Below are 21,692 nucleotides of genomic sequence, written 5' to 3'. Positions count from 1 at the left end.
CAGAGACAGAGAGAGAGAGAGGTACAGTTATATTCATAGTTATTGGTGTGATCCTATGGGTCAAAGCAACAGTACCACTGCTCTACAAAATAAGGTAGGATCAAACAGGCAAACCATCATCCATCTTCTTGGTTTGGATTCAGACTCAACAAAACAGTGTTAACAGGAAATAATATTTTTTGACCTATCCCAGAACCTGGTTTTGATTAAATTATTGAACTACTGTTCCAATCATAATAATTATTCCACTGGGCCTCAAAGGGGAATTAAGCTCATGCCCTGTGGGCCGTTCTGGCTCAGACATGACTAACTCTGGCAGGCTCATGCCCTGTGGGCCGTTCTGGCTCAGACATGACTAACTCTGATAGGCTCATGCCCTGTGGGCCGTTCTGGCTGGGACATGACTAACTCTGACAGGCTCATGCCCTGTGGGCCGTTCTGGCTGGGACATGACTAACTCTGACAGGCTCATGCCCTGTGGGCCGTTCTGGCTGGGACATGACTAACTCTGGCAGGCTCATGCCCTGTGGGCCGTTCTGGCTGGGACATGACTAACTCTGGCAGGCTCATGCCCTGGCAGGCTCATGCCCTGTGGGCCGTTCTGGCTCAGACATGACTAAGGCTCTCTGACAGGCTCATGCCCTGTGGGCCGTTCTGGCTGGGACATGACTAACTCTGGCAGGCTCATGCCCTGTGGGCCGTTCTGGCTGGGACATGACTAACTCTGGCAGGCTCATGCCCTGTGGGCCGTTCTGGCTCAGACATGACTAACTCTGACAGGCTCATGCCCTGTGGGCCGTTCTGGCTGGGACATGACTAACTCTGACAGGCTCATGCCCTGTGGGCCGTTCTGGCTCAGACATGACTAACTCTGACAGGCTCATGCCCTGTGGGCCGTTCTGGCTCAGACATGACTAACTCTGACAGGCTCATGCCCTGTGGGCCGTTCTGGCTGGGACAAGGCTTATTTACTTCCTTACTTGGCCTCAGAAGCCAGTATAGTGTGGTATGTGGACACTGTTTGCATACTGTCCCTAATGGAAAAAAAACAAAAAACCTTTCCTCTGCCCTGACAGAAAGACAGGCTACGCCAGAAGGAAGCTAACATGGTGGCCACAAGCTGAGAGACAGAACAGGAGAGAGAAGAAATTCATGAGAAAACTGACGAGTTGGTTTGTGAGGTAAGTGGGGACTTCTCCCACCCCTTTAGCCACCCACACAGGGTGATCAGGATCACACCAGTCTCTGTTCCTGCCCACCCTCTTATACACCAAGCCTGGAACACTGCCATCTGACCCCTGCTGGAGACTAGAGGAAACCCCACATACTATGGTTCACAGGTCACGAAGCTGCAGATGGATTCACTGACCAACAGGGTACTACTGGCAATAGTGGGATCATGACTATTTTCTTGTTTATTTTTTTATGGGAGTAATGTATATTCATTTAAAATGCGGTGGATTCTCCACCTCATCCTAAGGACATTCATGTTTAAAAAATAATACATGTTTTTCAGTCAAATATCTGGTGAAATGAAACAAGACAGTGTGTCTAGATTGTAAACATTTTCTCGTGTAGATTTGTTTAGGTTTGTTTTCTGTATCATGTTTTTCACCTTACATTTCCACCGTCAATCATTATATCAATGTAGATGTCAATCATCTATGTAGCTTGCCATCGGTCTCTGTTATTACAACTTCCCAGCAACCCCAAAACAGTTCAACGAGGTGTACAAATACGAGTTTATTCACCAACCACTTTATATACTGTACATAAATAATACAATAGCATGAACGTCAAGTGACGTCTAACAATGCAGGTTTTAAATGATTTGACAACATTCATTGACAACAAACTCCTCAAGAGATCCTGAAGTGAGTGTGTCCACTGAGAATGATACTTAGTGACATTTGGAAGAAATGATGCATTTTGACCTCAAAACAACTTTTTGTTCAAACAAACAATTTTTTTTTTACAAATCAACACAGAACTAAAAAGAAATCAGTTGAACTATTAAATCTGTAAATCATGTCATGTGATGATGACCTCCAATGTATTGATGTCTAAGTTTAAAACTTGTATTTATGTGAACTATTTCTAATTGTAAAATGTGAAAAATTTCAATAAAGATTTTTTTTTTTTTTTAAGAAAAAGGAAACAATGCTTATTCTCTCCACTTTGGCTCATAACAGTTAACAAGTACATGTCAAATTGAACACATTGTGTGGCGTTTTCTCCATATTTAAATGCCATACATGCGCAAACATTCTGGTCTCCACACAGACATACTGTTATTTGTGCAAGCCAGAAATATTCAAAAAGTATTAAGCACGAAGCTATAAGCCATTTACAATGTGCTTAAACCAGTCAATAATGCCAAATCAGCCGTTATAGTCCCATACATTACACTGGGGTGGGGGTCTGTTGGACTTGGCATTGCTGCTCGTTTAGTGGTTCTTTGCATGGTTGTGAAGAGTTCCATCCCTTGTTTCCGTTTTCTTTTGATCTTCTTTCAGGATTAAGATTGGATATTTTCTCCCTCGTGCATATTCGGTTTTTGCAATGGAAGCACGTTTGATTTAACGCTTTGTTCGGTCGCTCGCTCTATTCCTTTTAGTTATTCCAGTAGAAAGCAAATCAACACAGACTATACGAAATGGGTCCATTCCTTCTGGCTTTAACTAATCCAGGTCTATGGAAGCGCAGTGACAAGTCTTTACGCGCTGGACGCGTTTCTTCTGGGTGCTGGGTGACTGGCCTGGACAGTTGAGGGTATAGGTGACGGTAGTGAATGTTTTTGGTTTACAGGTGGAACACGATTGGAAAGCCCCATCATCTTGGTAGATGTGTCGGGGAATGTAAAATGAGTTACACTGCCCGTAACAGAAACGATTGATTATAGTGCGGCTGAGGCATCCTTCCTCGTGGATCGCCTGTTTCAGAGGCTGAGTCTTGCACCAGTCCAGTTTGAGGTACCGGCGCTCCGTGACGTGTAGGGCTTCTTGGCTGGATTCTAGAACCTCGTCAGCGGCCGTTACTGGCCCCATTTGGCGGGAGACAAATCCGTTCTGTGGTGGCTGCTGCGGTAAGCGTTCCGACTCGTTGGGGCTGGAGTTGTATTTGTATGGGTGCGGAGAGGCGCCCTGGTAGCCACCTACGGCTGCGCTCCTCAGCGGACAGAAGAGTAGTCCCAACACCATGGCCGAGGCAAATACTGTTGAGGTCTTCTTCATCCTTAGATGTAGAATGTTAAAATATATAAGGATTATATTTAAAGCCGTCGTGGAAATCAATAAAGAACAAATTACGCATCACTTTTATGCAAGGTTTACGCAAACCAAATACTTAATTTCCACATGGTTATACAATGTACAGTTACCAGATGCATTGGATAATTTCATCATAGCGAGTATTTGGTAGTGCAAGAATGATAAATAGCTAGATTTACTCACCTGTGTCCTACACAATCTCCACACAACAGAAGCACTCCTGGTCAAGATTTAAGTGTTTGGAATAAACTGCTGGATCCCCTGCGGAAGTAAGATATTGGTTAAGTAGAAGTATTTCTGTATGATGTCTTCTTGGAAGAGGCAAAACAAACTGCTTTCCAGCTGTACTGTCTTAGATGTAAGTACAGTGAGAGGATGTACCCGCCCCCTCCCACGCCTGTCATCCTCTCTGATAGACACTATTCAAAACGGACTCAAACCTGGGAAACTTGCAGAGTAAATCATTTATTTTATATTATTAAGAATTAACAGCAAATGTTCCAAAAAACAGCAAGAGAGTTAGATAATGGCTTCAGCCAAAATACATTTTAAAAAGCTAAATCACAACAACTTGATTAAATATTTTGTATCACAAACAGCATATTTTTGGTTTGATCAAATATATAATTGAGACAACATTCAGCTTCATAGGCTGTTCTAATATTACTGAATTGCATGCCACAGTGGACCACAGGCACAAAATAACTCATAAGCTTGTTACATTTTCCACCCTGAGCAACAGTCATTTTGATAGATTGAAAAAAAGATAACCGATGGTAATATCTTATTTTTTTTACACAAGTGGTGCATATGAATATACCTCTGTGTTACCATACCTAACATTGTTAGGAGGCTACGTAGGTCAACAAAGATGTGTCATGGTGAAAAAGGAACACATTTAGAGAACCTGTCTGATGTGACGTTTTATTATAAACAAGGTGGTTCGAGCCCTGAATGCTGATTGGCTGACGCCGTGGTATATCAGACCGTATAACACGGGTATTTTTACTGCTCCAATTACGTTGGTAACCAGTTTATAATAGCAATAAGGCACGTCGGGGGGTTTGTGGTATATGGCCAATATATCACAGCTAAGGGCTGTAGCTAGGCACTCCACGTTGTGTCGTGCGAAAGAACAGCCCTTAGCCGTGGTATATTGGCCATATATCACACCCCATCGGGCCTTATTGCTTAAATCTACTTGAGATAATGTGAAGTGAACATGGTGGCCAGTAATGTTAGAACTACAGTGTGTTTAGGTGGTGGTTTTTGTTGCAGTGGTGGTGCGATAGTCTTCGTCCTCTTCTGGGTAGTGGGGAACAGACTTCTTGGCCACCACATTGTTCAGCCTCTGACCCATCAGGTAGGGGTTATTGACACTCTGGAATACATTTTTAAAAAGAAGGTAAGATGGGTACTTTCCTGTTTTGAGAGGAAATATTTAGTTGTCTTTGTGCTGAAGATAAAGAAACATGGACTTCATCCAGAAATGTAAGTTTAAAGTTGGGTTATCTCCTTCGGGGTAAAACAAATCAATGGTGGTGATGTGGATTCACAGAGACCATTTCTACAAAAGCAAAACATTTTTCTCTGAGGAAAAAAAACAAACAGAGAAGAAACAAACCAATCATAGACCCACCCTTTTTCTTCTTTTGGCTCCTCCCTTCAGTTTCTGGTACAACAGCTCCTTGTTCTGAAAGGAAATATCCAAAAAGTGAGTAGGGGCACACATAGGTATATATTTTTGTTTTGTTTTTACAGAAAAGGCCTTTTTTCTCGAATCATTGTAAACAAATGGATTAAGCCTTTTCTAAGGGAACAAATATATTTTCTCTGGTTGACTTGTCTGGTGTCCACAGATGGGGTGTAGTGTAAGTTAGTAGAAATCAAAACAATATATTTTTCCTAATAGACTATTCTATTGGACTAGTTCAATAGATTAGAGTCTGATCTAAGGTCAGTTTACTGTATCCACTTCTGAGCCTAGTGGAGTGGGCTGACATTTCCCCTGACTCTGATCTAAGGTCAGTTTACTGTATCCACTCCTGAGCCTAGTGGAGTGGGCTGACATTTCCCCGGACTCTGATCTAAGGTCAGTTTTGATTTGGGGATGGTGTAGGCAACATCCATAACCAGAGAAACCATAGCACCAACCCCAGTCACTCACCCACTTAGCCAGAGCAGGGTAGTCATGCTCGGGGTCGAACAGGTGCTGATGTTTCTGGAACTCTCTGCTGAACTCTGCTGTGTCCGGGGCGTTTTCCAGACACCCATCTGCAGCTATAGTACAAAAGAGGGAGCAGAGAACAGAGAGTCAGAGATTGGCCACATACTATAGGACAGGGTTTCTCAAACCTTTTGGGATAGCAAATTCCTCAGGGACCCCCTCATAATCAGTCGCGCATACAAGGAGTTTTACTATGACTTCGGCAGTGCATGGCCAGACAAACTAAGTCTCAGGCCCTGGGAAGGAGCATTTTTAAGGCCCGCCTCTTGACATCGGAGAGGACATTTTACAATTTTCAAGCTAATTTCCTGCAATTCTACACATTTAGAGATTTTCTGTTGGTACAGCTTTAACCCATAGTAGTCTAAGCCCTGTCTGGAGGGGGGGGGGGTCCACTAAGCTCTATGGAATTGTTTTAAGAAGGTCATACCATGGATTATTTCGCTATTTGATTTAGAATTCCAAGACCTCTTGAAGTATCCCAGAAAAATATAAAAACATTTGATGGAAAATATAATTTGGCCATAGTGCTATTAGCCTATACAAACTAGAGGTTGACCTCTAATACAAACACATTGAATAACAGCTTCTCTACATGGAACAACAGACTGTGTCCCCCCTCCAAAAAACCTAAAGGAAGTTTGTTTTGAAGTGTCTGTCCTATATCTGAGAGATATAAGAAATATCAGGAAACATATACAGTGCCTTCAGAAACTATTCAGACCCCTTGACTTTTTCCACATTTTGTTAGTTTACAGCATTATTTGAAAATTGATTAAATCATTTTTTCCCCTCATCAATCTACCCACAATACCTCATAATCAAAAGGCGAAAAACAGCTTATTAGACATTTTTGCAAATGTAATTAAAAATTAAAAACAGAAATAACTTGTTTACATAAGTATTCAGACGCTATTACTATAAGAATCGAAATTGAGCTCAGGTGCATCCTGTTTCAATTGATCATCCTTGAGATGTTTCTACAACTTGATTGGAGTCCACCTATGGTAAATGGACATTATTTGGAAAGGCACACAACTGTCTATATAAGGTCCCACAGTTGACAGTGCATGTCAGAGCAAAAACCAAGCCATGAGGTCGAAGGAATTGTCTGTAGAGCCCCGAGACAGGATTGTGTCGAGGCACAGATCTGGAGAAGTGTACCAAAACATTTCTGCAGCATTGAAGGTCCCCAAGAACACAGTGGCCTCCATCATTCTTATATGGAAAAAGTTTGGAACCACCGAGACTCTTCCTAGAGTTGTCCGCCCAGCCAAACTGAGCAATCGGGGGTGAAGGGCCTTGGTCAGGGAGGTGACCAAGGCCCTTCTAGGAGGGTAACTGTCTACCAGTCTTTCCTAGTGGACAGGGGTTGGGAGTGTAACTGTCTACCAGTCTTTCCTATTGGACAGGGGGGTAACTGTCTATCAGTCTTTCCTATTGGACAGGGGGGTAACTGTCTACCAGTCTTTCCTATTGGACAGGGGGTAACTGTCTACCAGTCTTTCCTATTGGACAGGGGGTAACTGTCTACCAGTCTTTCCTATTGGACAGGGGGTAACTGTCTACCAGTCTTTCCTATTGGACAGGGGGTAACTGTCTACCAGTCTTTCCTATTGGACAGGGGGTAACTGTCTACCAGTCTTTCCTATTGGACAGGGGGTAACTGTCTACCAGTCTTTCCTATTGGACAGGGGGTAACTGTCTACCAGTCTTTCCTATTGGACAGGGGGTAACTGTCTACCAGTCTTTCCTATTGGACAGGGGGTAACTGTCTACCAGTCTTTCCTATTGGACAGGGGGTAACTGTCTACCAGTCTTTCCTATTGGACAGGGGGTAACTGTCTACCAGTCTTTCCTATTGGACAGGGGGTAACTGTCTACCAGTCTTTCCTATTGGACAGGGGGTAACTGTCTACCAGTCTTTCCTATTGGACAGGGGGTAACTGTCTACCAGTCTTTCCTATTGGACAGGGGGTAACTGTCTACCAGTCTTTCCTATTGGACAGGGGGTAACTGTCTACCAGTCTTTCCTATTGGACAGGGGGCAACTGTCTACCAGTCTTTCCTATTGGACAGGGGGTAACTGTCTACCAGTCTTTCCTATTGGACAGGGGGTAACTGTCTACCAGTCTTTCCTATTGGACAGGGGGTAACTGTCTACCAGTCTTTCCTATTGGACAGGGGGTAACTGTCTACCAGTCTTTCCTATTGGACAGGGGGTAACTGTCTACCAGTCTTTCCTATTGGACAGGGGGTAACTGTCTACCAGTCTTTCCTATTGGACAGGGGGTAACTGTCTACCAGTCTTTCCTATTGGACAGGGGGTAACTGTCTACCAGTCTTTCCTATTGGACAGGAGGGTAACCGTCTACCTGCCTTTCCTATTGGACAAGAGGGTAACTGTCTACCAGTCTTTCCTATTGGGACAGGGGTTAGGAGGGTAACTGTCTACCAGTCTTTCCTATTGGGACAGGGGTTAGGAGGGTAACTGTCTACCAGTCTTTCCTATTGGACATGGGGGTAACTGTCTACCAGTCTTTCCTATGACAGGGGGTAACTGTCTACCAGTCTTTCCTATTGGACAGGGGGTAACTGTCTACCAGTCTTTCCTATTGGACAGGGGGTAACTGTCTACCAGTCTTTCCTATTGGACAGGGGGTAACTGTCTACCAGTCTTTCCTATTGGACAGGGGGTAACTGTCTACCAGTCTTTCCTATTGGACAGGGGGTAACTGTCTACCAGTCTTTCCTATTGGACAGGAGGGTAACTGTCTACCAGTCTTTCCTATTGGACAGGAGGGTAACCGTCTACCAGTCTTTCCTATTGGACAGGGGGTAACTGTCTACCAGTCTTTCCTATTGGACAGGGGGTAACTGTCTACCAGTCTTTCCTATTGGACAGGGGGTAACTGTCTACCAGTCTTTCCTATTGGACAGGGGGTAACTGTCTACCAGTCTTTCCTATTGGACAGGGGGTAACTGTCTACCAGTCTTTCCTATTGGACAGGAGGGTAACCGTCTACCTGCCTTTCCTATTGGACAAGAGGGTAACTGTCTACCAGTCTTTCCTATTGGACAGGAGGGTAACTGTCTACCAGTCTTTCCTATTGGACAGGAGGGTAACTGTCTACCAGTCTTTCCTATTGGACAGGAGGGTAACCGTCTACCAGTCTTTCCTATTGGACAGGGGTTAGGAGGGTAACCGTCTACCAGTCTTTCCTATTGGACAGGATGGTAACTGGCTATCAGTCTTTCCTATTGGACAGGAGGGAAACTGTCTACCAGTCTTTCCTATTGGACAGGAGGGTAACTTTGTACCAGTCTTTCCTATTGGACAGGAGGGTAACTGTGTACCAGTCTTTCCTATTGGACAGGAGGGTAACTGTGTACCAGTCTTTCCTAGTGGACAGGAGGGTAACTGTCTACCAGTCTTTCCTATTGGACAGGAGGGTAACCGTCTACCAGTCTTTCCTATTGGACAGGGGTTAGGAGGGTAACCGTCTACCAGTCTTTCCTATTGGACAGGATGGTAACTGGCTATCAGTCTTTCCTATTGGACAGGATGGTAACTGGCTATCAGTCTTTCCTATTGGACAGGGGTTAGGAGGGCAACAGTCTACCTGTCTGTCCTATTGGACAGGAGGGTAACAGTCTACCTGTCTTTCCTAGTGGACAGGGGTTAGGAGGGTAACAGTCTACCTGTCTTTCCTAGTGGACAGGGGTTAGGAGGGTAACAGTCTACCTGTCTTTCCTAGTGGACAGGGGTTAGGAGGGTAACTGTCTACCAGTCTTTCCTATTGGACAGGAGGGTAACAGTCTACCTGTCTTTCCCACTGGACAGGGGTTAGGAGGGTCGGGGTATCCATGGTCCTCACTGAAGTCTTTAGGGATGTTGTCCCCTGTCAGCTCAGCTACGATGTTGGGGATGTTTCCATAGGGCCCCAGGTGCTGCAGTCCCTCATGAGCTCCACCTAATGGAGGAAACATAGCATAACAGGGACACCTTATTGTTTATTCATTGACCCGAGACAGAGAGGACATGTTTACTACTGTTTTTACATTTTAAATGTGATTACTGCATTTTGAAAGTCAAATGAATATCGTAATAAGAATAAAGAATATCACCTACTCAGCCTAGATATCACCATAGAACAGAAACCCAAGGACAGAAATGTCAACGTAATCTCCATAATGGTACTGGGAACTATAACCATTGGCTTGGTGAAAAAAATGCTCTCTCACAGAATATATCGCCTTAATACTCCTGATTAACATTTGGCAGGATCACATATAAAATATCTTATACATTGAAGTAAACTTCATTATAGCAGTGATTTCTCCCAGGCTTTGAACTGGGCCCACGACTACCTGTGGTGTAAAAACTAGTAGGGAATATATATATATATATATAATATATGTAATGTCCTGCTTTAGAGGGTAGAGTACATTTCTTAATACGTAACCATCGGCCAAATCATGACACATCCCAGATATACACAAACTAGACTGATGGTTGTACACCATTTCATACTGTCCTAAAATGTTAGGTTTAACATAATAAAGTTGACAACCTATTTTGTTGGTTACAGTCCTGTTGTTACTGTACTTCACTTGCTAGGTTTGTTATTAGTCAGCTATTTGGAAGGTTTCCATCCAATTGGTGACAGATTTCCATGCAAATATTCTAACATCTGCATGAAAAAAACAATATGCTAATTCAGAGTGGTGTTTACATCTCACTGACTTGTTGCTGTTAAAAGGATGTGCGTAATGATGTAGTGAACATTTAAAAGACACTTTTGCGGGTAAGTTCTCAGGTTTCCATCGCATTTTCAACTTTACTGATGGTTTTGTCACAAAACAAAACTTTCCCAGGCTGGTGTTGGTGGATACTCTATAGACGGTTCACTGATACAACGGACAGGTACGATATGATGAGATATGATTTTTTTTTTAAACCCAGATAATTTGTATTTGACAATTTGCAGCTATGCACCGATCATCATGTCACCAGCGTCATTCAAATGATAACCTATCCTATATTTAGTGGAAATTTGCATTAAGCTCATCACTGTGGACTTAACCACCATATGTTATGAAGTTAAGGAATAAGTTGGAATAAATTATGATAAACTTTACATCTGCCTATAGACTTTGCATGCCTTCCATGTGGTGGTAGTACCAGAGAGGAAGAGGCAAAGGGAAAGAATTTACTCCTCCCAAAATCTGTCCATGCAAGATAAGCAGACCAAGTGGGGAGGTCTACAGAAGTGGACTGGCCATCTGGCATTTCGGGCAAATGCCAGATGGGCTGGTCCATATTTAGCCCAGTAGGCCTGTCTAACTTGGGTTTGTTGCACAAAAGGATCATTATCTCACTAATGGGGGCCTTGAGAAAACAAAGGAAAAGAATGGGCCGTTGTGTTAGAAATGCCAGTTCCGATTTTTGGTCCTAGTCCACCCCTGGATGTCTATGAGAGCGTCGAATTATGTGAGGCTTATGTGAGCAAATATGTTTTTTATTTTTTATTGTTTAGGTTGTTCCAAATGTACTGATGTAAGCACATGGCATTCCAGAAACTTTGAGAAAAACGACTGAGCTGAGCCTGGCGTATCTGCCCTCTCATTGGATAGAATGGTCCCACCTGATCTCCCCTCTTCCCACCTGCCTTACATCTTTGAGGACATGTACTATATTTCCATTGTTAGAGCAGTCACTGGACCATCTTGTCAATATAATAGATCCATCTTCGGTAGTACAACGAAACATGTCATTGCGTGACTCCAAGTTTACTACGATATGATTGTTTTCATATCAATATTTGCGCATAAAAGCATTTCCACAGCAATTGTCGCATAATCAATTTCCCTGACAAAAAAAGATCTCACCTTGTCTTGAGTATTTTGTTTAGTGGACATTTTACAGACACATTTGCTGTTTACATAAGTCCTGAAGTTAGTTTTTTTTCTTATGAGTTGGGTAATTAATCCACATTAAGTGGTTGGCTGGAAACGTGGTTATTGACCAAAAACAAATGGCTACAGAATAAGCACAAAATAGATAACACTGGAAATTACTATCCATGACTATAACAGACCACTCCTTTAACCCATACATTATTATTAGAAATCATGGACCATAATCACCTACCTTGGATGCTCTGTGGCCCCACGATGTTGGTGGCCTGGTGAGCAGGGTACTCGACCCTGGGCCGAGCGATGCCCAGCTGCTCCATGACGCCGTGTAGGAGACGCTGAATGTCGGCCTCAGATACCTGGTCCGCCGTGCGGGGGCTCCGGGCCGATGCCAGCCCCGCTATACACACCAGAACAATCAGCAGCACTGATCTACTCAACCTGACTGCCGAAGCCATCTCTGGTGTCGGCTATAGGGAGATAAAAACAATGTTGCTTATAATGTCTAACAGGCCTATATGTTGTGTCTAATGTAGTTAGGAGAAAACTGAAAAACGTGTTCTTCTAATTATATTCTATTTCATCAGAAGAAAGTCCATCTGACAGGAACCATCATTAGAAAACTGTATGGAGTTAGAATAGTTCTTTTTATACCACATTGTGGAACAAAGTCAAAGTCAAACATGGTACAGGTCATGATTAATAATGCATTACATTATATATCCACGTGTATGCATAAACAAACATAAAGTGGATAAAGGGACAATTAGGCACTTCTAAAAGAAAGGTCTCCGTTGAAGGATAAGGTGGCAGGCTTTAACGCAGGCACTGGCATAGAACGCAAGCTTACCAGATGGCATACTGTATAAACATGTCAGGAAATTAGCTATAAAACTGCAACATGTTTCTCTCAGCTTCATGGCAAACTGTGTAGAATAGCAGGAAATTTGCTCAAGAATTACTGATAGTCAGGACAATCCTTGTCTGGCAGGTAAACTTTATTTTTATAGTGGAATTTTTTTTTTCCATTATTGGTTCTTAAAAATGTTCATTTAGGATCATTTTAAGGGAAAATATGTGTTTTGGTTATTTCGAAAATACTTTCAATAGTATTTATTTCCATGTCGACTTTATGCCTTGACATGCCTATTTTGTTGTATTACAGCCTGATTTTTATTTATTTATAAAATGTAGATGTTTTTGTTGCTGGCCTACACAATACCTTATGTCAAATTGGAATTCTCTTTTTTTGAAATTTGTACAAATGAATTAAAAATTAAAAAGCTGAAATGTCTTGAGTCCATAAGCATTCAACCCCGTTGTTATGGCAACCCTAAATAAATTCAGAAGTTTAAAAAAGTTGCATGGACTCACTCCGTGTTCAGTAATAGTGGAACATGAATTTTGAATGACTACCTCATCTCTGTATTGCACACATATGATGATCTGTATGGTCCCTCAGTTGAGCAGTGAATGTCAAACACAGATTCAACCACAAAGACCAGTAATGGTCTGGAAAGTTCTCTACTTCTGATAGATTTAAAAACAAACAATACTGGAATCACCATGATCACAACCATAAACTGTCAACTCAATCTGCCTGACAGATACAAACATGTTACATTGAAATAGTTTGAGTAATAAAGCTACTGAGGAAAAGCTAAATTGCTAAAATGCCTTTCAAAGAAGGACACCTATTGGTAGACTGGTAAAAAAGAAAAAGCAGACATTGAATATCCCTTTGAGCATGGTGAAGCTATGCATTGCACTTTGGATGATGTATCAATACGCCCACTACAAAGATTCAGGCGTCCTTCCTAACTCTGTTGCCGGGGAGGAAGGAAACCTCTAAGGGATTTCACCATGATGCCAATGGTGACTAAAAAAGTTGTAGTTTAATGGCTGTGATAGGAGAATACTGAGGTTGGATCAACAACATTGTAGTTACTCCACAATACTAACCTAATTGACAGTGAAAAGTAGGAAGCCTGCATAGAAAATATTCCAAAACCTGCATCTTGTTTGCCCCAAAGCACCACTGAAAAATGTGGCAAAGCAATTAACTATTTGTCCTGAACACAAAATGTTATGTTTGCGGCAAATCTAATACATCATTACGGAGTACTACTCTTCAAGCTATATTTCAAGCATAGTGGCTGCATCATGTTATGGGCATGCTTGCAATTGTTAAGGACTGAGGGGTTTTTCAGGATAAAAAAAAACAGAATGGTGCTAAGCAGACAAAATCCTAGAAGAAAACCTGGTTCAGTCTTCTTTCCACCAGACACTGGGAGATGAATTCACATTTCAGCAGGACAATAACTTAAAACACAAGGCCAAATCTACACACCAAGAGGCCAAATCTACACACCAAGAGGCCAAACCAAAGCAATTCCAGTGTAGAAGACAGTGAATATTCCTGAGTGGCTGAGAGACTTAAATCTGTGTCAAGACCTGAAAATGGTTGTCTGGCAATGATCAACAACCAATGAGAGAGCTTGATGAATTTTGAAAACAATTATGGGAAAATGTTCTACAATGGAGGTGTGGAAAGCTCTTTCCCAGAAAGACTCACAGCTGTAATCACTGCCAAAGGTGCTTCTACGAAGTATTGACTCAGGGGTGTGAATACTTATGTAAATGAGATATTTGCTAACATTTCTGAAAAACATGTTTTCACTTTGACATTATGGGATAGTGTGTAGATGGGGGAGATGTTTTTTAATACGTCAGCCATTTTGAATACAGGCTGTAACATAAAATGTGGAATATGTCAAGGGGTATGAGTGACTTTCTGAAGGTACTGTATATTAATCAGAAATTACAAGGGTTCAGCTATACCATAATGACACCTTATGTACTCATTACATGTAGTGAAACAAGACCACTAATGGTCTGGAAAGTTCTCTACTTCTGATTATAAACCAAACAAATACTGGAATCACCATGATCACAACCATAAACTGAGTTGACATTCTGCCTGATGAATTCAATATAACACAGTATCTGTTTTCAGAGAAGTAAAGCTACATTGAAAAAGCTAAATTGTTACGGTATATACCACTTGAATGAAAAATCGTGTTTTTTTCAATTCTGTAAAAAGATTAACAGTTATTGGGGATTTTCAAATGAATTATTTTCATATTTTACAAACGTTTGTATGTTTTGAGTATCTGTTGTCAACTCCGTCATTGATGGCTAATCCCCTTAAAATATATTTGTCAATATTGAGAAAAAAGTATTGTAATCACTGTTCAGCAACATATGCTTAAACAATATAAGTATTTTCTGTGCTAGACCCAAAGGATGCTTTCTTTACAAAACGTTTTAAATCTGGAACACACATACCATTAGCCCTGGAGCGTTTCACAATGCTACAAAATAAGATTTATATCACATATTTGAACTCTCAAAATGTTAGAATTAAACAATCAATGCCTTTAATTACTTGGACAATAATTGAAAATAAAAACAAAGCCTTTTTATGGTGTCCGACACCAGTTGTATGGTTGTTCCTTTACATGGTGTGACAGCTGATACGTTGGTCTAACATTAGGACAAATATTTGAGATTGAGAATCCCCGAGCTCTAAAACAGCAACAAATCTCAGCTCCGTAGCAAAATAGCACGAGAAACTACACATTTCTCTGCACAAACATTTCTAAAGACCTTGCGCCCTGTGAAGCTGCGTTAGGCCACTGGAGACAAGTATAGACATTGTTACCTCATCAAATGTTACAATTACTATTTAAAAATATTTAAACGTTTTGTATGGACAACCTTATGTAACCGTTGGTTTACAGGAGGCAGGTACAAATACACCGTATTGATGTTTCCCCTATAGGCAAATAATAACACACAAAATGTGGTCCCAAATCTCTGTTGATGCCTAAATAATGTTGACATGGGAATAACCTATACTAACCATAATAAATCCAAAATTACGCATAAAACGGTGTTGTCTATCTGTAAATATTGCCAGAATGGAAATACATATAAATGTATATAGCATGCATCGGGCTAATTAGCCATATAATCAAATCAACTATTGACCTACAGTATGTGGAATTAAGGCATATGTGCGTTTGCCTCTTTTCTGTGAAAACAAAATGTAGGTTGTAGGTCCGCCATCAAACGTTTAGGCCGACGTCAGAGGGAAATTTGCTACAGTGTCCGCTACAGTCATCCCAAGATTTAGATACACCAATAAACGATATTAATTCAACAGATGCAATGTTTTCAATATTATTAAGCTACGGTTAGACATATCGAAAAGGCCTATACGATATTTATCTGAACCTTACAATATAGCGTCCCTTACCGTGTATCCTGGATGCGAGGAGCAGGAGCCTGTAAAGCTGAACGAGGATGCAGTCGGTCCTTGCTCCAGTTTATTAGCCTACCACTGTTGCCAGGCTCCCGAAAGTAACTGGCATCTCCGTGAATGTCATTGGTCGGCGGACAATGTTAATAATTAAGCGAATCAGTGTGCCATATTCGTTTTCTTGTGTGCTTTACAAATTAGCAGACAGACATGCAATAGCCTAAGATGTGGCTAAAATTGTATTTGCATACCTTTGACTCAAAAGTAGAATTAAAAATAAACCTATTTATTAAAACAAATTTTAGTTTTACAGACATGTTGGACAGGTGGACTACAGGACATATATACAGGGAAATAAATTACATATCAAGTCCAGAAGTTTCTAAAGACAAAGAAAATGTGACATTCATAGGGTTTCATTCTCATCTTCAATGCAAAACAATAACTGACATCTGGGCCTTGATGTCTGATGAATGGAGATCTCTCTATTTGACATGAGACTATAGAGTGGTGCGTCTCCTGCTCTTCCAGGGGCTTAGGTTCAGCTTTCCCAGACCAGACAGACCAGGATACCTGCAGATACCGTCACCTCCCTTCAGCCTTTTGGCTGAAAAACACCCAACGTTTCCCGAATCCATTCTGAGGAGGGGTGGACAGGGAATGAAAACTTATTAGTTCCACCTACGTGGGGCAGGACACTACCTTGATGGGTTTCTCTGAGCTTTGTTAAAAAAAAAGGGATATCACACAAAAACTACATTTTACCTTTTGAGTGTTTTGCTCTGTACTCTAGAGCTCTCTGTCCTCACTGGGGTGTAGGGAGATCTAGCCAACCGAGCTGAAGGACTTGAGCCTGGTTTCTCTGGGTAAAGGAAGTTAAATTCATTATGAAATTATCACAAGCTCAAATGAAAAGTCTGAAACATTGTCATTATACTGCACAAACATACAATCTGACAGCCCAAATTCATGTGGAAAAATAGATTGTAAACATGTACCTGAGCAAAATGTTTTGCTCCTGAAAAGCTGAATGTCTGGGAAGGCCTCCAAACCCAGGCTCTTTCTGAGTGTCCGTCTCTTCCTGCAGGGAGACATCTCAGCATGACCTGGGATGCCCTCCATGATCACCTGAGGAACCACACCTATAGACAGAGACATTTGCAGTGACTTAGAACGCGTCGCCAATCGGGAGCCCCCCTACATGACATCATCATACGAGTCCCGTCCTACATCTGATGGGCTACCCGGGGCGGCAGGGTAGCCTAGTGGTTAAAGCGTTGGACTAGTAACCGGAAGGTTGCAATTTCAAACCCCCGAGCTGACAAGGTACAAATCTGTCGTTCTGACCCTGAACAGGCAGTTAACCCATTGTTCCTAGGCCGTCATTGAAAATAAGAATTTGTTCTTAACTGACTTGCCTTGTTAAATAAAGGTAAAATTTTTAAAAAGCAATCGAGGTGGAGAATGAGGAGTGTGAGAGTCATACCAAATGAATGGACATTCTCTATGAAGGTATAGACCACAGCCTTGAGTTTCATATGTGTGTCCATCCCCTCTGTTCCGTGGCTGGGGGGAAGCAGGCTCGGGGCAAAGATCACAGCCAGGTTACTATTGGTCATCCGGTTCTCTGCACACCTTAGAAAAACACAGAGAAGACAATTGATGATCTCAATAAGAACCGGAACTACAAGGCACTTTGGATCAAAAGCATCTGCTAAATGGTATATTATTATTGTCTCAGACGGAGTTCTGAAAAAGAATGGTCTTGACCTGTACAGCACTAGAGCTAAGCTTTCAAAACAAATGTTATTTGTCGCTTTCTACAGGTGTAGACTTCACTGTGAAATGCTTGGTTTCAAGCCCTTCCCAACAATGGAGAGTTAAAATAAAAACTCAAGATGAATAAAATGCAGAAGAAGAGAGAGTTCCAGATCAACGTGCAGGGGTAATAGCTACAGTTGAAGTGGGAAGTTTACATACACTTAGGTTGGAGTCATTAAAACTCGTTTTTTCAACCACGCCACAAATTTCTTGTTAAACTATAGTTTTGGCAAGTCTTGTTAGGAGACCTACTTTGTGCATGACAAGTCATTTTTCCAAAAATTGTTTACAGACAAATTATTTCACTGCATCACAATTCCAGTGGGTCAGAAGTTTACATACACTAAGTTGACTGTGCCTTTAAACAGCTCGGAAAATTCCAGAAAATTATGTCATGGCTTTAGAAGCTTCTTTTTGGCTAATTGACATCATCTGAGTCAATTGGAGGTGTACCTGGGGATGTATTTCAAGCCCTACCTTCAAACTCAGTGCCTCTTTGCTTGACATCACAGGAAAATCAAAAGAAATCAAATAAGACCTCAGAAACAAAAACAAGTCTGGTTCATCCTTGGGAGCCATTTCCAAATGCCTGAAGGTACCACGTTCATCTGTGCAAACAATAGTACGCAACTAGAAACACCATGAGACCATACAGCCATCATACCACTCAGGAAGGAGAAGCGTTCTGTCTCCTAGAGATGAACGTACTTTGGTGCGAAAAGTGCAAATCAATCCCAGAAGAACAGCAAAGGACCTTGTGAAGATGCTGGAGGAAGCCGGTCCAAAAGTATCTATATCCACAGTAAAAACAAGTCCTATATTAAATTAACCTGAAAGGCCGCTCAGCAAGGAAGAAGCCACTACTCTAAAACCGCCATAAAAACTCCAGACTACGGTTTGCAACTGCACATGGGGACAAAGATCGTACTTTTTGGAGAAATGTCCTCTGGTCTGATGAAACAAAAAAATGTTTTGCCATAATGACCATTGTTATGTTTGGAGGAAAAAGGGGGAGGCTTGCAAGTCGAAGAACACCATCCCAACCATGAAGCACAGGGGTGGCAGTGTCATGTTGTGGGGGTGAATTGCTGCAGGAGGGACTGGTGCACTTCACAAAATAGATGGCATCATGAGGATGGAAAATTTAGTGGATATATTGAAACAGCTCAAGACATCAGTCAGAAAGTTAAAGCTTGGTTGCAAATGGGTCTTCCAAATGGACAATGCCCCAAGCATACTTACAAAGTTGTGGCAAAATGGCTTAAGGACAACAAAGTCAATGTATTGGAGTGGCCATCACAAAGCCCTGACCTCAATTCTATAGAAAATCTGTGGGCAGAACTGAAAAAGCATGTGTGAGCAAGGAGGCCTACAAACCTGACTCAGTTACACCAGCTCTGTCAGGAGGAATGGGCCAAAATTCACCCAACATAGTGGGAAGCTTGTGGAAGGCTACCTGAAACATTTGACCCAAGTTAAACAATTTAAAGGCAATGCTACCAAATGAGTATGTTAATTTCTGAACCACTGGGAATGTGATGATTGAAATAAAAGCTGAAATAAGTCACTCAACTATTATTCTGACATTTCACATTCTTAAAATAAAGTGGTGATCCTAACTGACCTAAGACAGGGACATTTTATTAGGATTAAATGTCAGGAATTGTAAAAACTGAGTTTAAATATATTTGGCTAAGGTGTATGTAAACTTCAACTGTATATACATAGAGTACCAGTACCAGATCAATGTGCAAGGGGCAATAGCTATATACAGGGAGTACCAGATCAATGTGCAAGGGGCAATAGCTATATACAGAGAGTACCAGATCAATGTGCAGGGGTAATAGTTAGATACAGGGAGTACCAGTACCAGATCAATGTGCAGGGGTAATAGTTAGATACAGGGAGTACCCGATCAATGTGCAGGGGTAATAGTTATTTGAGGTAGATATGTATCATGAAGGCAGGGTAAAGTGACTAGGCATCAGGATAGATTATATTAAGAGTTAATAAAGAACAGAGTAGCAGCAGCATATGATGAGTGTAAGTCTTGTGTGTGCATAGAGTCAGTGCAGGATAGACAACTAATGTCTATTTAGCAGTCTTATGGCTTGGTAGGTAGAAGCTGTCTCGAACCTGCTGGTCCGATAGCCAATGCTTCGGAACCATTTGCCGAACGGTAGCAGAGTGAACAGTCTAGTACACTTTCCCTGTTGCCTGCTATTCCCCCACAATAGCAATGGAATCGCCAAACATATTACCTGTGGGAGACCTTTGAGAGGAAGTGGAAGAAGTAACTGAGGAAGGCAAAGTTCCTGTCAGGCAGTAGGCAGGACAGCAGCTGGGTGGCCAAGGCCCTCTCCTCCAATGTGGGTAATAGCTGGGCCTTCAGCAGGGCTGGAGAAATAACACGTGTTGCTGTCTATTATTGTCAGACTCACTTCACACAGGACCTGTATTCAGTGGAGCTGAGCCTAAATCAGCAATTATATTCTGAGACACTTTATGAGTATGGGCCCATAATTTCCCCCATTAAAGCCGGGATTTAAACCAGCGACCTTCTCCAACCTCTAGGCTGCCTACCTGAGTGGAGGTCTGAGGGGAACAGGGGGTCTGGAAGCTCACGACAGAACAGCTTCAAAAGGCTGGCCACGTCACAGGGGAGGGCTGTGGATAGACAGGCCTCCCCGTGGTCTAGTTTGGCCTGTGATATTGTTGGAGGTGTGGGGGTTTGGTGAGGAAAGAGGGGGGGAAAGAGTTCAAAGTCCATCAGATAACAAAACAAGTCTTAAATTGACATCCTTTAATCAACAATCTGTGCATGTTGAAGTCACACACTTACCCTAAGGGTCCTCAGACGAACAACAGAGCCAGATTTTCTGAAAAGGCCATCAGTCCCCGCATGTTCCAGTAGATGCTCACAGGCATCCACTAGGAAGCTACATTGAAGTTGTAAAATTAATAGGAATTCTTATTTCTCACTTCAGTTGTACATTGTTAGAATAGAGCCTGTGTGTTCTTCCTAGGGTTTTGTTCTTACTACACTTTGTTCTTACTAGGGTAGCAAAAGAGGGTATTTTACAGGAAACTCCGTAAACTACCGGAATTTTGGTATCTTTCAAGGATATTATGTAATCCATTAAAAGACATCTAGTGGCTCTTTTGGGTACCTCAAATTATGTTACAGGTGTCTGTAATCATCTCTGTCTCCTTCTCTGGCCTTATTACATGTAAAATATATTAAATAAGATGATTTTACAATGACATTGAAAAGTTGTAAATCATTATCTTTAATATAAAACATGATCCTAAATATATAGTGAATATCATTGGTGTTTAAATACACTTAAATATTGTACTACGTCTATATGGATTCGTTGACAATGTTTTTACGTCAAACTGGTGGCAGTTGTGAAAAAAAGTAAATAGTTGGAGTTGCAGAGGTAATTGAATGTAATGTCATTGTTGATTAGATGCCTTTTTCATGAATTAGGCAATTTTCCCTTGGACATTCTACATCTACTAGAAACTCATAGACACAGCTATACATTTTTTTAAAGTGTAATATATATCTATAAAATACGTTTTTCTATCAAGTTAAAGCATAAAATTACCAAAACTTACGATATATTGCCGTAGCTTGTTAATTATCAAAATGACAGAAAATCCAGGTAAATTAGCGGTACCTTCGTAACCCTAGTTCTTACCAGGGTAGCAGCCCACACGGAGGTATGTAACACAACGGTAAACTCTCCAGCGGAACGCCGAACACTTTGGTACCACCTGTAAACCTCCTCTCTTTCTTCCTTCCACAGTTCTTCAGCTTTATCCCGTGAACCTCACGGAGATGTTCCAATACAGAGAGACGGACCGTGTCACTGGGCCTTTCTGAAATCTTCATCTTTCCGTCACTCTTTTTGCAGGTGAGAAAATAACCCGAGAAGCAGAGTAGTCCTAAATGTTATTTAGTAGTTTCTTCCAGGTAAACTATTTTAAGAGTACAATTGCTGATGACTCTGAAATGTCACTTGTTGTTCCTAGTGTGCAATTATTGGCATCATTATCACCTGTGGCACTGTGAGGACACACCCTTCAACGAAGAGCCTCTGTCTGGAAGTTGCAATACATTAAT

At 41.7% G+C, this 21,692-nt stretch overlaps 3 protein-coding genes across 3 annotated transcripts in view; 1 reads left to right on the top strand and 2 right to left on the bottom strand.

Annotated features, from left to right (window-relative positions):
• The window catches only part of LOC112217951 (formin), a 117,584-nt gene extending 115,995 nt beyond the window's left edge, over positions 1 to 1,589 (top strand). The window contains 1 exon segment of the mRNA XM_042301004.1: positions 1,077 to 1,589. Within this exon segment, the coding sequence (XP_042156938.1) occupies positions 1,077 to 1,124 (48 nt within the window). The 3' untranslated portion in view covers positions 1,125 to 1,589.
• A 139-nt stretch (positions 1,590 to 1,728) lies between these two features.
• LOC112217953 (gremlin 1a, DAN family BMP antagonist) lies at positions 1,729 to 3,619 on the bottom strand. The gene is made up of 2 exons (XM_024378575.2): positions 3,453 to 3,619; positions 1,729 to 3,234 (listed from the first exon to the last, which is right to left on the bottom strand). Exon 2 carries the CDS (start codon positions 3,231 to 3,233, stop codon positions 2,682 to 2,684), a length of 552 nt encoding a protein of 183 aa, XP_024234343.1. The 5' UTR covers position 3,234; positions 3,453 to 3,619; the 3' UTR covers positions 1,729 to 2,681.
• A 96-nt stretch (positions 3,620 to 3,715) lies between these two features.
• On the bottom strand, positions 3,716 to 21,610 carry LOC112217950. Its single transcript, XM_042300536.1, has 14 exons — positions 21,268 to 21,610; positions 20,403 to 20,499; positions 20,144 to 20,264; positions 19,822 to 19,957; positions 17,226 to 17,374; positions 16,738 to 16,881; positions 16,505 to 16,601; positions 16,241 to 16,378; positions 16,055 to 16,070; positions 11,651 to 11,885; positions 9,321 to 9,470; positions 5,437 to 5,549; positions 4,909 to 4,962; positions 3,716 to 4,650 (listed from the first exon to the last, which is right to left on the bottom strand). Exons 1-14 carry the CDS (start codon positions 21,459 to 21,461, stop codon positions 4,525 to 4,527), a joined length of 1,770 nt encoding a protein of 589 aa, XP_042156470.1. The 5' UTR covers positions 21,462 to 21,610; the 3' UTR covers positions 3,716 to 4,524.
• Positions 21,611 to 21,692: the final 82 nt, after the last annotated feature.

The sequence above is a fragment of the Oncorhynchus tshawytscha genome, linkage group LG18, assembly GCF_018296145.1.
Source record: "Oncorhynchus tshawytscha isolate Ot180627B linkage group LG18, Otsh_v2.0, whole genome shotgun sequence".
NCBI classification, from domain to species: domain Eukaryota; kingdom Metazoa; phylum Chordata; class Actinopteri; order Salmoniformes; family Salmonidae; genus Oncorhynchus; species Oncorhynchus tshawytscha.
Note: the sequence above shows the minus strand (reverse complement) of the source record. Positions and strands in the feature narration are given on the sequence as shown.

Coding starts and splice junctions, on each gene's coding strand:
- LOC112217950 (XM_042300536.1), bottom strand. CDS start 21,461: ATGAAGATTTCAGAAAGGCCCAGTGACACGGTCCGTCTCTCTGTATTG. Junction 20,500..21,267: donor CCGTGTGGGCTGCTACCCTG/GTAAGAACTAGG, acceptor ACTTCAATGTAG/CTTCCTAGTGGATGCCTGTG. Junction 19,958..20,143: donor CCCCTCAGACCTCCACTCAG/GTAGGCAGCCTA, acceptor TTATTTCTCCAG/CCCTGCTGAAGGCCCAGCTA.
- LOC112217953 (XM_024378575.2), bottom strand. CDS start 3,233: ATGAAGAAGACCTCAACAGTATTTGCCTCGGCCATGGTGTTGGGACTA.